At 37.5% G+C, this 16,275-nt stretch overlaps 4 protein-coding genes across 4 annotated transcripts; 3 read left to right on the top strand and 1 right to left on the bottom strand.

The window, feature by feature from the left end:
• Positions 1-162: 162 nt before the first annotated feature.
• On the top strand, positions 163-5,976 carry LOC103933764 (ATP-dependent zinc metalloprotease FTSH 12, chloroplastic). The gene is given in 17 exon segments (XM_048573649.1): positions 163-382; positions 602-873; positions 1,010-1,084; positions 1,824-1,826; positions 2,239-2,481; positions 2,566-2,706; positions 2,820-2,987; positions 3,268-3,380; positions 3,465-3,685; positions 3,783-3,845; positions 3,952-4,083; positions 4,184-4,299; positions 4,390-4,566; positions 4,992-5,028; positions 5,031-5,110; positions 5,233-5,307; positions 5,463-5,976. Coding segments are annotated over 17 exon segments (2,232 nt in total). The 3' UTR covers positions 5,559-5,976.
• Positions 5,977-6,117: 141 nt separating this feature from the next.
• On the bottom strand, positions 6,118-9,323 carry LOC103933731 (peroxisomal 2,4-dienoyl-CoA reductase [(3E)-enoyl-CoA-producing]). The gene is given in 6 exon segments (XM_009343420.2): positions 6,118-6,516; positions 6,956-6,982; positions 6,985-7,177; positions 7,253-7,422; positions 8,001-8,160; positions 9,048-9,323. Coding segments are annotated over 6 exon segments (891 nt in total). The 5' UTR covers positions 9,234-9,323; the 3' UTR covers positions 6,118-6,361.
• Positions 9,324-10,433: 1,110 nt separating this feature from the next.
• LOC103933765 (DEAD-box ATP-dependent RNA helicase 36) lies at positions 10,434-13,032 on the top strand. Its single transcript, XM_048573974.1, has 6 exons — positions 10,434-11,054; positions 11,381-11,703; positions 11,830-12,033; positions 12,114-12,195; positions 12,458-12,556; positions 12,700-13,032. Exons 1-6 carry the CDS (start codon positions 10,449-10,451, stop codon positions 12,856-12,858), a joined length of 1,473 nt encoding a protein of 490 aa, XP_048429931.1. The 5' UTR covers positions 10,434-10,448; the 3' UTR covers positions 12,859-13,032.
• Positions 13,033-13,520: 488 nt separating this feature from the next.
• On the top strand, positions 13,521-14,864 carry LOC103933733 (SKP1-like protein 11). The gene has a single exon (XM_009343422.3). The coding sequence runs from the start codon at positions 14,044-14,046 to the stop codon at positions 14,647-14,649; it is 606 nt and encodes a 201-aa protein (XP_009341697.2). The 5' UTR covers positions 13,521-14,043; the 3' UTR covers positions 14,650-14,864.
• Positions 14,865-16,275: the final 1,411 nt, after the last annotated feature.

Raw genomic sequence — 16,275 nt, 5'->3', positions numbered from 1 at the left:
GACAATGCTGTATAAACTCTCCTGAATTTATTTAGAGAAACTCCAAATGAAGATAAAGTGTGCAGTTTCAGTTGTATTTTTTGTTCAACAATTCGTCGTTGTGGATTTAGTCTTTGTTGAACTTTCCATTCTTCAGAATATTTTTCGTAGCTATATGTAGGCATGTGGAGGAAGATGACACCCAAAGGCTTGACAATGAATAAGTTTGTTGAAGGACCTGGTGGAGCACTTGTTCATGATAGTTCTTATGTAGGAGAGGATGCATGGGATGATGATCCACAGCTTCCTCAGGACAAAGTGAAACAAATTATTGACAGTGATGTAAAATTTAATCGAGAGGAAAAGAAGGAACTGGAGGAAGACTTGGGAATATCGGATCAGTGTCTGTCTAGAACTTACATGATGTATTTTTAGGTGGTCTTCATTACAAATCTAGCATGAAAAAACTGTGCGATTTGATGTCTGTAAATGTGTACTGTGAATCTGCACTGGATTTAGAGATTGTAAATAACTGCAACTAACAGATGGTTATTGTTAAATGTCATGAAAAGTTTGCAATGATAGTTGGCTAATTCTTTTAGTGTTTGATTTGCAGGTGAAGTTCAACAAGATAGTGGAACATGGCGTGAAAGACTTAAAAAATGGAACGAGATCCTTCAGAAGGAAAAGTTAGCTGAGCAGTTGGATTCTGCCAATTCTAAGTATGTAGTTAAATTCGACATGAAAGAGGTTGAAAACAGTCTTTGCAAAGATGTGGTAGAAAATGTTAGAGAGTCACAGGGAACAAGGGCATTATGGACAGCTAAAAGATGGTGGTTGTATCGTCCTAGACCTCCGTATACCTACTTTCTTCAAAAGCTTGACTGCCCTGAGGTAACAATTTGCTCTAACTTGTTTTAGTTATTTATTTTCCTCTCCTTTTTAATAGATAAATCAAGGAATTTTTTCCCAACATTGTCAGCCAAGAGTTATGTAATTAATTTCTGATTCTGTGATTCTTTTTGGACAGGTAGCTGCTGTTGTATTTACGGAGGACCTAAAAAGGATATATGTTACCATGAAAGAAGGTTTTCCATTAGAATATGTTGGAAGTTTACCAAATTTTTTCATAGGCACCCTCATTTATCTCAACTTATAAAGGCTTAGTGTTTTTTCTTATATGGTAGGTTGATATCTGATAGAGATTTTACCACACACGCAAACGGGTTAAAAACTCCTATATTACTTGCAAGAATGACAAGGTTGTTGTAGTATAAACGGTTCTCGCAAGGACGTTCTCCACAAGGATTATTAAATAATTCGAAACAAACCAAATTCTAATTAATTATTGTAAAGCATAAAATTGAGATGATTGGTTTTATAGTCTACTTAAATTAAAACGAATTTAATTAATAAAAATAAACTAATCTGCAATATTAAAGATGAAGGGGAAAGAAAACTATTTTAGAAAAATCAAATTAAGAAAGCACTAGGGTTCCACCATCACCTATCAATCCTATGTAGTTTTCCCAATTACTTATAATCTACACATGCCACTTTGAAGGTAAGGTTTTCCTAATTTATATTCTATTTGGAACCTCCAATATAGAACGTATATCTAACATGCAACCCGTCTGGACGTGGATCAAATCTGAACATGAAAGACTCATTATGTTTTATGAAAACCCTTTGAAAAACCATACAACCCTTAAGACGTGGTGTTCATCTTAAGTGAAATTACAATTATTAATCACAAGAAGTCAACGTCAATTTAGGGAACCTTTCGACCAAAATTACATTAAATTACTTTTCTAAAGATCTTAATGGTGATCGAAGACAATTAGATAGTTTTAATCACGGTGATCAATAATTCAAAGTATGCATGCAATCGATAAGCAATTAAATAAAAATCACATATTCATGCTAAGACTTAAGGCTTCGCCCTAGAAAAAGGAATTAGTTGAGCATATTCATAATTGAAATCATAGAAAATATTATTAAGAATAAAAGAAATGAAAACACCTTAAAGTAAAAAATCTCTAAGAACCCTAGCAATTACTCTCTGACTCCAAAATTGCATAAAAGAAAGCCTTCCAAACTAAAACCGGCCAAAGCCTTATTAATATCCCGTAAAGCCAGCGCACAAACCCTAACAAAAAGTATTTTATTCCCACTAAGAAACTAAATAATAATAATATAAAATAGAAAATAAAACCCTAATTAAACTAGGAGAATCTGCCAAGTCCTTGTCATAGGTAGGTTGATATCCCTCTAAACCGTTACTTGTTTGAGATTATCTCAAGTTCTGGAGTTGAAGTTGATCTTCTTCAAAAGCGCTAGATTCACTACTTTATGAAAGTTCTGATTGCATTGGTGCCTGGGATACTTATTCTCTGGCTTATACGCGAGTCTGTGATGCTTCTGCACATCACTTCTAAGCGATTCCTTTACAACAAGTATAATCAACTATTTGATATGGCTTATGCGGAAAACTTTATCCTGGTAAATTTCCAAATAATTTACTTCGTTATTATGCTTATTATTATGGTTATTATTGAGTTCTCAATGCACTTTATACTCGTTCAGCCAGTTGGAGATGTGGGGGAAACAAAATCAATGTCCAAGGAAGTTGTGTTAGGAGGTGATGTTTGGGATCTTCTTGATGAGTTGATGGTTTATATGGGAAATCCAATGCAATACTATGAGAGAGACGTCAAGTTTGTCCGAGTAAGTTTATCTTGTTTCTTGAAAGATAAAGACTACTCTGCTGGAGTTTTGCCTTGAATATTGTAAATCTTAAAATAGAAAATAAAAAGTTCTTTGATAATTATTCCTAACAGGGTGTTCTTCTATCTGGACCTCATGGAACTGGCAAAACACTGTTTGCGAGGACACTAGCCAAGGAAAGTGGAATGCCATTTGTTTTTCCTTCGGGTGCTGAGTTCACAGACAGTGAGAAAAGTGGTGCTGCAAGAATTAATGAAATGTTTTCAATTGCAAGGAGAAATGTAAGCATGCTTCTCTTTCTAATTTACAGATGTAATATCACAGATTATCACAATGAGATTTCCTTTAGGAGATCATCCGCAAAATATTTGTCTATCACGAACCTACGAGTCATAATGTTGTGGAGCAATTGTTGTAACACCGATGATGATTGATATTTTAATTCTCACTGGAAAGTTAAAACACTAATGCAAAACATGTTTTTGCAGTCTGAATATGGTGCTTTTTATTTTCTTTGAGAACACTAATACAAAGTATTGTAATTTACTATCCTTCCCTCAGGCTCCTTCTTTTGTATTTGTGGATGAAATCGATGCTATTGCTGGAAGGCATGCAAGATTAGATCCTCGAAGGAGAGCAACTTTTGAGGCTTTGATTGCACAGCTTGATGGGGAGTAAGTATATTATTTAAACAAAGCTACATGCTTCTCATTTTCCTTATATAATAATTTTAATGTTCAGTGTGTGTTCATATATAGGAAGGAAAAAACTGGTGTTGATAGGTTCTCTCTTAGACAAGCTGTGATATTCCTCTGTGCTACGAATAGACCAGATGAGTTAGACCTCGAATTTGTTCGGCCTAGGCGCATTGACCGTCGACTGTATATTGGTTTGCCTGATGCACAGCAACGAGTGCAAATTTTTTATGTGCACAGTGCTGGAAAGCAACTTGCAGAAGATGTAGACTTTGGAAAAGTGTGTGATCTCTTGGCTTGGTTCTTTTTATTTTAGTAATTGGTGCATGCTTATTCAAGTTTCGGTAATAACTATGGTTCATGAGCGTTCTTTGCGAATAGTAATATTTGGTGAAGTGGTGTAAGTGTTTACTGGGATCTCAATAAAAAATTGTTTAACTGATGTTTGACATGATATTTAACTTTTGAATAAAATGTGAATCTGTTATTTTGAAAAGAAAGCTTCTCATGCGTATTTCTCTCAAGTTTATATTTGCATGTTGTTTTGTACCCTTCATTTTTCAGGTGAGGAAAGGTCGTTCCAAGATCTACCAGAAAGACATTGTTGATGTATTAGATAAACAATTGCTTGAGGGTATGGGTGTACCGCTCACTGAAGAAGAGCAATGGAAATACGAACAGAGTGTATGTCTGTGTTGATTGTTCTTTAGTGGTTTCCTCAGCAGTAACAAGTGTTGTATGATTTTTATTTGATCACTGAGTTTTATGTAATTATATCATAGGTGTCGTCGGAAAGAAGAAACTGCTAGCTGTTCATGAAGCTGGTCACATAGTGTTGGCTCATCTGTTTCCTCAATTTGATTGGCATGCATTTTCTCAGCTTCTGCCTGGGGGAAAGGTACAAATTATGGTATTAGTAAAAATTGTTAGTGTATGGTATTGAAATTCTTTGGGAGTGTCTTTGACGAGGTTTATTTAACATGAACAGGAAACTGCAATATCTGCGTTCTTCCCCCGAGAAGATATGGTAGACCAAGGTTATACGACCTTTGGCTACATGATGATGTAAATGGTGGTAGCTCATGGTAGGCGTTGTGCTGAGCGTGTTGTGCTTGGTAATGACATAACTGATGGAGAAAGGGATGATTTGGAGAAGATAACAAAGGTAATGACAATACTAATTACTTCTCTGGAAGAATAATGAAATATAAAGGAACTGTGAATCAATTGCCCGCTTAACATTCTTTGCTTTGAAGTTTATTGTGTACCTGAGGCGTTTACATGTATTTAAGCCAGTGAAAGTGCAATTAGCTCATTTCCTTTTATCTCTCCCCTTCTTTAAATTTAGCAAAGTCATTGATAAGTGAACCCTAGTTTTTCAGGGCATATATGAATGAGAGGGATATGCATTCAAGTAATCCTCTTGGCAGAAGTAGTGTCAACCACAGCTTCTCTCTTTCTGCTGCTGTAATCATTTTGATGAACATTGTAGCAGTCCCTTGCTTAATTGCAGAATACGTCAATGCCTCATAGGCAAGATGAGTTTTTCATGAGATTTGTCAAAAACATGGATTGTTATCATATTTTCAGATTGCTCGAGAGATGGTTATCAGCCCTCAAAATTCAAGGTGGGGCTTACATCTTTAACAAAGAGAGTTGGACATGTGGATCGACCAGATAGTCCAGATGACGAGTTGATAAGATACAGGGTAATCTTATTTTCCAAACTTGCAATTATATAAAAAAAAAAAAAAATGCTCCAACCTTGATCTTTTTATTTGTCTGATAATCTTGATCGACTAAATTTTCTTATCTTTGTCCGTGACGTTAGTGGGATGACCCCCATGTGATTCCAGCCAACATGACGCTTGAAGTGTCTGAGCTATTTACTCGAGAGCTGACAAGGGTAATTTAATTTGCTTCTTTTTTTTATTTTTTATCATTTCTAATGCTATCCAAAAAGGATACTACTGAATGTTAGTGGTCCTGTCGAATGATAGTGGCCTCATATATTTCGTCGAAAACTACATTTTGTGTGTATTTGGTATTGGTTGCTTGCAGTACATTGAAGAAACAGAAGAACTCGCAAAGAATGGTTTGACAAACAATAGGCACATTTTGGACTATTTCTTTTGTTATAGTATCCTAATGGTTTAAGATTATTTCTTTTGTTATAGTATCTGTTTCTTCCCTTCAAAGTGCCTTTTGGAAGACTAGTTTCTTGAGATGATTCCAGCTTACGTTTATTTGGTTAAATTTTTTGGATGGACCGTTGCCGCATAATGATAAGTTGCGGTATAAACCCCTGGACGTATATCCTGCACCACTGCATAGATGTTAAACTATTGCTGGAAATCATTGATCGATTCATTGCATAGATGTTACTTTCCTGTGAAATTCAAGCAGCCGGGATCAACCTTAGCTTGTAGTCAAGTCAATTCCCAGCAGACATGACTGGCCACACGTTGCATATCAGGACGCCATTTTGCCTGAGAAATTGACTTTGTTGAAGCTCTGAAACCTATAATCCGCTGAGCCTTATACGTCGCTACAACGATAGAGGATTGCTGATCAAGCTGTGGATAGTCACATGTAAAGGGATTGTTTCCTGTTTCGAAATGAGGCTCGGATGAGTTTATTGAAGAAAAAAAAGAATAAGGCTCAGTGTTGCTTCATGTCAATTTTGTATTTGATTCATTTTTCGGAAGATTGCAACTCAGAACAGCATAATCAAAATCCATTACGTAACGTTTGTGAGCCAAAATTATATATGAAATGGTTCCTAAATTTCAGAAGCATTCGAAACATTCAACTTCTATTGAATTTTCCCTTTTTTTTGGTTCGTCGCGAGTTCTCAATTAATGGAGATGGATTCCTCTGTTGGAATTCTTATGAGCAGCGAACTAAGTTTTATAAGCGTTGGAGGTAACCGTAAAAATGATCATGTACTTATCCTGTGCTTACAACTTGCTGCTTGGAACCCCTACTGGTGCATTTCTAGATCTGTTCTCTACTGTTCGAGAAAGCTGCTTCACTGCTTCTTTTGGCAGATGGCGAGGCCGGCTCAGCCAAAGTCCCCCATCAACTACAATGACAGTTCCATTGATGAATTTACCTGAAAAATTTACAATGACAAATAAGTTTCCAACGATACAAATGGAAAAGCGATGTTGATAAAAGAGGAGTAACAAAACCCGTAGACACAAGCATCAAGACCAACTCAATGTTTTGTTACTTGGTTTCATTTTCTATTATTTCCGACTGACTAAAGCTTTGCACGGATATTTTGTTCAACTGAAAGCATGATGGGACTGGATAACGCTAAAAAGCTGAAGCATCAAGAGATAATGTGCATGAAAAGTCCTGAAATCAGATACATATCAAACCAGGATGGACTCCTGCAGTTTGATAATTGCAGTATTTCATACTCTTTTTTAAAGGGGGTTGCAGCACAAAACTTTACGATTATGCAAGAGATACTGATATTGCTAATCACATGTTGCTACAAAGATGACGATGATGATATTAAAATGCACAAGCAAATGCTACCCAACCTGCATCCGAAGTAAGGTAGAGAGCGCCATAGCAATATCCCATTTGTCCCCTAGTTTATACAAGGGCATGTAATCTCTAGCTTTGCTATTTATCTCCGCAGGTGCAAGTTTACTCATGCCAGGTGTATCACCAATGGGACCTGGTGCTATTCCATTGACCCTAATGTCGTAGTCAGTTCCCCACTCGAGTGCCAAGTTTCTCATAGTGGCATCAACAGCTGCCTGTTGGAAAGGGATCATTTTGAATATACTTATCACAAAAACAAGATATAACAACTGAAAATATATCAAACCAACCTTGGCTGCTGATACATGGACTTGATACCAAGCGGCTGTATAATGTAAAGTAACACTGATGTTCAATATTGTTCCACCACCAGATGAGCCCCTTCCGGGCCCTCCTTTTTTAAGATACTTGAGTGCTTCGTAGCACATTGTGAATGTACCAACAGCATCAATATCCATAACTACAGGGAAGAAATGAAATATATGGTTTATTGGGTCAAAATTTCAAAGCATCTACAAATGAAGACGTTTTAATAGGCTGATGATAATCTAGTGAAAACTCTCAATATGTACAATATGTACTACAACTTTGAGTTTACCTTAGTAAATCAAATATAGATCTAATAACTGGATCTCATTCAGTTTGTTTAATCTCTGTTCGCCCATTTCAATTGAGTTAAAAGGCTAAGATAGCTGGATCATATCCTTAAAAAGTAAACTGACAAGCAAGTTTATGGATGCACCCACGCATTCCTGCTTTCTTTTGATTTCAGCACGCTTTAATAATATATTTTTTTTGTGTTAACCTAATTTCTTTGAAATTTCAAAAGATTCTTTTCACTTGATATATTAAGATCCCAAGCTAGAGAAAACCTTGCACTCCACTTATGCAGTTTTTCACCAAAAACAGTGCTCAACCATTGGCTGAAAAAGTTTTAGCCCATACATACACAAGGAGAATTTCATTTGATACTGAAATGAAGAAAATAAATAAATTCATATGTCCAAACATATGATAAAGATTGTTACAACATCCAACCTGTTCGAAATCCATTAGGTGATAGATCCTCTGCTGATACAAGAAAATTGCCAGCTGCAGCATTCACAAGTATGTCAAGCCTACCAAAATGCTGGAAAGTTGATTCCACCACTCTTTTTGCATCTTCCTGTTTACGAACATCTCCCTCAAAACCAACAGCCTGATACAAAAGGAAAAAATACTAAATCACTACTCCCACAATTGGACTTTGAGCCATTTCATGCCGGTGAATGAGACCATAGTGAAGATCTCAAGCCGCCAGGTAAACTCTAGAACCTACTCCTTGTGTTGCTAATGGCTTTCGACTTTTAGATTCATATCTAAGATCATAGTGCAACCCTAAACTGCTCGACCAACAGAATCACCATTCCTTTTTATTGCCCAAAGTGCACACAAGTTCTTCTTTGGTTAATTTGCAGTTGTTCGATGGGTGACTAAGAGTTATTGGTTTTGATTAACAGACAAAACATTACCTGTAAACACATTTCAACCAAAAACAACCGACACATGCCCTTTCAACTCCAAAGTTTACACCAATGCAATGATCATGCGAGCAAAGAATCCGCTAATGCATATTAACTTAAGTATTTAACACTGTAATTCCTTGGCACTCAAAAATCAATTTTAGTTGAGATAGTGTACGGTAAACCCAGATGGGCATATAAAGTATAACTGAAACTCCGAAATAAAATCCGGAAATTCACCCGCTTTTTCAATCAACCAAGCAGAACAACAGACTACATTTATTATCTTTTTCTGAAAAAGGAACCACATTTCATTTCCCTCATTTTCTCAGCAACCAAACAACCCCACAATTCAGCAAACCAGAAACACAAACAAAAACTAAAAAGACCCAGCTGGGGAATCAGAGCATACTGATAATGCATACAAATCCAACATCTTTCCTCACTTTTCTCATTACCCAATTTCCAAAATAGTTCACTGATCACAAAGAACAAACAGAATCGTATCTATTCCATTTTTCTCAATTTTTTGAGCAACCAAACAGTCCCCAGAAAATAAAAAGCTTGACAAAAGAGAAGGTACCTGAATTCCAAGAGATCGAAGCTCGGAGACGGCTGAGTCAAGCACTTGCTTCCGGCGGCCCATGATGGCAATGGAGGCGCCATGTTTGCCGAATTGGGTCGACATTTCCAACCCAATTCCTGACCCACCTCCGGTTATCAGAGCCACCTTCCCTATTACCGCATCAGCCTTGAACGGCGACTCCATCTCGCTCTCTTCTATCTGCTCCTCTCTCTTGCTTGCATCTACGCAGCTCCTGTTTGCCTATACATTTGCCTGATGTGTTTCGTATGGCGACACTGGTCAATGTATACAGTTTGTGGTCCAAAATAAAATTGTTATATTTTATTGAGCTAATTACGAAATTTTGTCACTTTCAAAACCACGCTCTACTTATTTAAAAAAAAAAAAAAAATTCACATCACTAGCTAAACTTATAAAATATTAACAATTTAAACAACTATTATTTCTGAGTTTCTAACCATATGCACAAGAAAGTATTCACTTACAACCAATTCATAGGATTAGTGGCATCTTCCAACTAGTTTAATGTTCATGCGTATTAAAAAATGAATAGTTTATCTGATAGAAATTTACTACGTGATGAATTGATGATAAGAGAGTGTCTCTTTTGAAGAAGAAGATTAGTTAGACCATAAGGTAGCCTAATTTTGATCTAACATGAGACTTGTCCATTCTAAATCTTTAGCGTAACGTTACTTTGGATTGCAAAGTTTGTGCTAGACAAAAGTTAGGGAGGAAAGAAAAAATAAGCTAAATGATTAGTTGATTGCCTTATAGAAGTGATTGTCGCTCAAATCACATAAATAGTTAATGAAGATTCGTATGCTCAAATGCAAAAGTGGTTTAAATTGGTTCAAATTTAATTCTTTGTGGAGTAATGGATAATTTGCACCTTTTTTTTCCTTCCAACTTATTAATTTTTTATTTTTTAAGCTTATTTTAAGGGCTAATTGCATTTGCATTACAAGATTTGGAGTCATTTGCAATATAAGCGGTGAGGTTTCAATTTTCAGATTTCACTATGTAATTTTTGAATTTCACTAATTTTATCCTTTCATCGATTTTATTGTCTAATTAGACATTAAATGCTGATTTGACAGTTCAAATATGGGTCGAGACTATACCACGTCACTAGACTTACCACTCAACATGTAATTAAACGGTAAAATCAACATAGGGGTAAAATTTATACAATTCAAAATTACGTGGTGTAATATTCAAAACTGAAAACTCGCGACTGCAAATGAACACCTAATCTTATATCTTATGGTGTAAAATGCAGCTAGCCCTTATTTTAATTTTGGCGCTAATAATTGGCAACCAAGCGGTGTCGTTTCTGTCACACCCTACTCAAAGGTTAAAACTTTCAGCCGCCACCTTCCGCGAAACCAAAACACGATGGCTGAAGAAGAAAATACTGTGTCCGTCGGCTTCCCTCTCTTCAAACCCGCCGCACCCAAATCCCCAAAACCCTCCAAAAACCCTAAGCCCGCCACAACTACTGCCTCCTCCGCCCCTGACTTCCAAATAGAAAAATCCACAAACCCTAACCCCGACTCCGCCGCTACATTCGCCGACCTCGGCCTCGCCGACTGGGTCCTCCGAACATGCGACGAGCTTGGTATGAAAAAGCCTACGGCGGTCCAATCCCACTGCATCCCCGAAATCCTAGCGGGCCGGGACGTGCTGGGCATCGCCCAGACCGGTAGCGGCAAGACGGCGGCGTTCGCTCTGCCGATTCTGCAGCGGCTCTCCGAGAACCCTTTCGGGGTTTTCGCGCTGGTGGTCACGCCGACGAGGGAGCTGGCGTACCAGTTGGCCGAGCAGTTTAGGGCTCTGGGGGCGTCTTTGCACTTGCGATGCTCTGTGGTTGTCGGAGGCATGGATAGCTTGACTCAAACTCAGAGCTTGACGGCCAGACCGCATGTGGTGATCGCCACGCCGGGGAGGATTAAGGTCATGCTTGGCCAGAAGGATATTCGTCCTGTGTTCTCTAACACCAAGGTAACTCGTATCTGCCATTTTGTTTTCGTCAGTAATTTGGTCAATTATTTTGTATTGTATGAGATTGCAATGTGGTTACATGGGTAATGTGCGATTTAACTGAGTTTTCGGCTTCTTTTTGAAAACGGATATGGATGGGAAGCTAAGAAATTTTTAAAGGAATGATGATCTGAATAGGACAATTGTAACAAATTCGAAAATTAGTTTATCTATGGCAAGATTAGGATCTTAATTAATTGGTGATTTGACGATGATAACAACGACGGATTCAGCTTGTCCTCTTCACTATGAATTCTGTACTTATAGAATATTTAATTTCGTTTCAGTTTCTAGTTCTGGATGAAGCAGATAGATTATTGGATGTTGGCTTTGAAGAGGAGCTGAGAGCGGTGTTTGAGTGCTTGCCAAAGAGTCGGCAAACTCTGTTATTTTCTGCAACTATGACAAGTGAACTCCGAGCACTGAATAGACCTTCTGCAAATAAGGCATACAAGTACGAGGCATATGAAGGTTTCAGAACAGTTGACACTCTAAAGCAGCAATATGTTTACAAACCCAAAAGTGTGAAGGATGTTTATCTGGTACACATTTTGTCTAAACTTGAAGATATGGGTGTTCGCTCTGCCATCATATTTGTTGCAAAATGCAGGTATCTCTCTTTTCCGATATTTGTCATATGTTATGGTGCCATGGTTGGCTCGTTTGTTGAACGGCTAACCAATTGACATGCACTATTAAATAATTATCAAATTATGATTTTATAATGTGTGAGCAGGACTTGTCACCTTTTGAGTTTGTTACTAGAGGAGCTTGATCAAAGATTTTCAGCGTTGTATTCATTTAAGTCCCAGTCTCTAAGACTTGCTGCATTACATCGATTCAAATCTGGACAGGTTCCTGTGTTGCTCGCAACTGATGTTGCCAATCGTGGTTTGGACATTCCGACAGTCGACCTAGTTATCAATTACGATATTCCAAGGTTTTATTCCAGTTGACCTATTATTGCTACCTTCTGAGAAAATGTAGTTCAAGTAGAATCTAATTGCCATGTACTTACAGGGATCCAACGGATTATGTTCACCGTGTGGGGCGTACTGCAAGAGCAGGCAGAGGAGGTTTAGCCATAAGCTTCATTACCCAAGTAAGTAGCAGTAGCAGAATTGGTCATTGTGAAATGGGTTATTGTTAGCAACTTGTAGCTTAGTAATCTCTCTCCTAGTTTCCTCCCTCCAATTGAAGAAATCTTGAGGTGGTCGTTCACTTGTAGTTCATAATTCCAACTATTGAGAATTGGGAGGAAGATGTTTTTCTTTCTACTTTTTTGATTGAAGAAGAGAAATATTATTTGTTTGAAAAAAAGTGATTATGTGTTTTTGTTAACAAGGGAGATTGCTTTTTTGCAGAAAGAGGTAAACCTCGTTAAGAAAATAGAAGAAGTTGTAGGGAAACAAATGGAGGAATTTGAATGCAAGGAAAACGACGCTCTTGCTGATATTACCAAGGTATTGCATTTTTTCAGTTGAAAGAAATAATTGAAATACATGTACGACCTATTGGTTAAGTAAAGCTTGTTGAAAAGCTAGTCATCAATGCCTACTTTTAGTTTCGGAAATGTTTGCTTATGTATTATACCTTGAACGCGCAGGTTTTCAAGGCTAGGCGTGTTGCAAAGATGAAGATGCTGGATGATGGGTTTGAAGAGAAGGAACAAGAACGGAAGAAACAAAAGCTGAAGATGCTAGAAGAGAAAGGTTTACTGAAGAAAAGGAGCAAGAAGAGGAAAAGGGAAAAATCTGACAAGTAATTGGCGCCTATCTCGAACCGAAAAACTTCAATAGTATCATTTTTGTAGAGTAGGCCTTTAATACAAGGATACAATGTCCTATTTTTAAGCTTGCTTTGTTTCTTTGTTAATTAAATTTCAAACTTTGTATGTTGTGAAAAGTAACTATTAATTCGATCATCTCTTCTTTCGTTATGTTGGTCTTTCAATATATATTTGCATACGGATTCAATTCATTTCTTTTTGGCTTTGTTTTGGTTTCGTACGATGGGAAATGTTCAGAAGGAGAGCCGAGGTGAAAATTTGGATGTTAGGGTTTTGGTTTCTTGATTAGGGTAAGAATTACTCAACCAGAGAGGTTTGTAAACCTTGTTCATAGAGTTCTGTTGTCCAACCAACCATTGTCTATAATTCTGAATTAATTATCATATCACTCTTATACAAGATACAATATATGATTACATTAGAAGTTTGATATATGTAACGCATGTTTAGGATAACACATTCATCCGCCCAAACGCAATGAATGTATTCGTGCAAAAATCGTAATTAGAATCGTTCATTTTATTTATCATTTAAATTGTATCGAACAAATCAATGATTTGGTAATATATAACATCCCGATGAAGATTTGTCCATCTATTTGAAACGCATATTTTTTCATATATTATTGAAATGTTCTCTCTTTGAGTAAAGGTAAGTTCACAAAAAAAGTTACACCTCTTAGTACACTCTATATTATCTTCCTTAGTCCGCTCCCTCATCACATTATCATTTGTAAAAAAAAAAAAAGAGAAAAAAAAAAGTATTAACCTTAAAAAAAGAAAGTATTGATCTTTTAGTCTCATTTCACATTAAGTATAATTTAGCCACTACCTCCTCTTAACACTTACCCGGTCTTCCTCCTCACGCGGACACTCCGAGTCTTCTCTATTTCCTTGCCCATATTTCATGCTTTCCCGTCCCAATGTGTGATTAGCAAAGAATAATTACGATTAACGATTAAAATCCACTGCCAAACAACTCCCTAATTTTTCGCCGAATTTTCAACAAATGTCATGTTTTTAGGGTTCATTCACTAATCCCACTCCCAAATTCCTTTGGAAAAATCATTAATGCGCCCCTATATAATCCCCTTCTTTGTCTTCCCAATTTCACCACCAATCTATTTACAAACCCACCTTCGTGAATCCATCAGAAAACGACATGTCGACCGAGGAGAAGACGATTGAAGACCCTGCATCCTCCGCCTCTGCCACTGAGGAAAATAAGAATGAAGCCTCCGCCTCCGAGGCGCCGTCTACGACGGAAAACGACGGCGGGGAAAAGAAGAAGATCTCCCTCAAGACCTCCGACGGCGAGGTCTTCGAGATCGACGGGGATATCGCGATGCAGTTCGAGACCGTCAAGTCGTTCTTCCAGGACGAGGGCGTCGGCGACATGGTGATGCCGGTGCCGAACGTGCACAGCGCGGAGCTCGTGAAGATCATCGATTTCTGCACCAAAACCCAACATCTGCATCGGAAAGTGGAGCAAGATGAGGCGTGGAGGAAGGAGCTGAGGAAAATCAGCACCGATTTCGTCAGGGAGTTAACAACCGACAGCGTGATGGAGCTGATCCTGGCCGCCGACTTCTTGCACGTCGATCTATTGCTGGAAGTGCTGAACCAGACCGTGGCGGATCGGATCAAGAACAAGAGCGTCGAGTACGTGAGGAAGTTGTTCGGCGTCGAGAGCGATTACACGCCCGAGGAAGAACAGAAGCTTCGCGAGGAGTATGCTTGGGCTTTTGAAGGAGTCGATGAAGACTGAATATATAATTTGAAGGAAAGTCACCGTTTTTAATTTTGGTTCTTGAATTTCGGGTTAGGGTTAATTTTGTGAAAATAAAAAGAGATGTCTAAATATCACCGTCCAAAATAAAGACGAGAAGACTAGCAGTGGATGAATAGTAGAGTTTTAATTTTATTATTGATGATGGTGTGGATTAGTGCTAATTATTAATTGAAATCTTGTTGATTGGCTAATTGGTTTTGGAAATCTACTGGGGCAATTGCAATTTCCTACTTCTCATCAATCTATTTTTCGGGTTTTCAATGTATTTTTCCAAATTGTAGAGTCGGAGTTACATCCTAAGTACGTACCACGTCAGAAAGTGCAAATCTTGCTCTCCAAATAATGATATTCCTTTTCTAAGAAGCGATATCGAGGATGTTGATTAGTTGTTCTTGAATCAAACAAATCTTGGTTTTAATGAATTGTAGTGTTAGAGTCACATTTCAAGTACATAAGCATGTCGAAATGTAAATTTTGCTCACAGGTAACGATTTTTTTTTTTCATTACTGAATTTTCTGTTGTTCTTAGGCATGTTTACGTACATAGTATGGTGATATGAAGGAATGAAGGACTAGAAAGAATGAGGATTTGAAGGATTAGGTATGCAGCATTAGACAACCCTCCATATGTTAATGGGATACTTGATATGTTAATGGGATATCTTCTGTTTTCAGGTATTCCGTACTTGAAATTGATAGAAATACATAATTTATGCATTCCCTAAAGTGCTAGTAAATGCATGATTTGAAATCATAATCATTTATTCTCTTTCTCATACATAATAAGTAAACCCAGGTCGACTGAGGCCCTCTAGTTTTATGTGCAGGAGATCACTAGGTGATACCATGGGTGAAGCCATGAAGGGACCAAAATGGTCCCGGGCCTACCTTCATATATTTTTTTCACACAAAAAATTGAAGTTATTCTTGTGAGTTCCAAAGACATTTCAGGGGATTTGGACCTAAATCAGAATCTTTTCCTTATTTCTTTCACTAGGTTCGATTTGAGGCTGGTGGCTCTTATGCAGTGACAGGAACTTAGTTGATTAGAAGAGGGAGAGACGGAAAGTAAGCGGGAGTTTGGTTTTTATTTTTATTTTTGCTTTATTCTCATCCTCCTTCCTTCTTCCCCTCACCACTTACAATGACTTTTATTTTGTATCTAAGTCATGATACTTGACACGGGGGAGAGTTGAGGAAAAGGATGACAAGAACAACATGACACCAAACTCAAATAATCGTTGTCGGTACTTAGGGCATGACAAATCCTTATTCTTCTTATATCAGAAGAGCACTTTAAGATGAAATTTTTAGACCTCTTCTAAGCTGAAATTTTGACGCCGCCATTGGGTGAAACCTTGATTTATCTTCATCAAATTTTGGTTTTTATCCATATGTGGGAGAGCTATTTCAAGTCTAATTAATTCATTTATCTCGTTTACAATTAACTGCATTCTTTTGTTACTTGCCATTTTACCTCGATTTATCTCAGTCAAACTCGATTTCCTCTAATCATACCTTAATTTCCTTTATTAACCTCTTGTAAACGAGGCACAAGAAGATCATAAATAGAGCTGTAGCTCTTGGATCCCTCCAGCTCAG

This window comes from the organism of the source record quoted next, unplaced genomic scaffold, assembly GCF_019419815.1.
Source record: "Pyrus x bretschneideri cultivar Hongxiangsu unplaced genomic scaffold, Pyrus_bretschneideri_v1 Contig7, whole genome shotgun sequence".
Taxonomy (NCBI): Eukaryota; Viridiplantae; Streptophyta; class Magnoliopsida; order Rosales; family Rosaceae; genus Pyrus; species Pyrus x bretschneideri.
This window is presented reverse-complemented; position numbering and strand designations above follow the sequence as displayed.

Coding starts and splice junctions, on each gene's coding strand:
- LOC103933765 (XM_048573974.1), top strand. CDS start 10,449: ATGGCTGAAGAAGAAAATACTGTGTCCGTCGGCTTCCCTCTCTTCAAA. Junction 11,704..11,829: donor ATATTTGTTGCAAAATGCAG/GTATCTCTCTTT, acceptor ATGTGTGAGCAG/GACTTGTCACCTTTTGAGTT. Junction 12,557..12,699: donor CTCTTGCTGATATTACCAAG/GTATTGCATTTT, acceptor TTGAACGCGCAG/GTTTTCAAGGCTAGGCGTGT.
- LOC103933733 (XM_009343422.3), top strand. CDS start 14,044: ATGTCGACCGAGGAGAAGACGATTGAAGACCCTGCATCCTCCGCCTCT.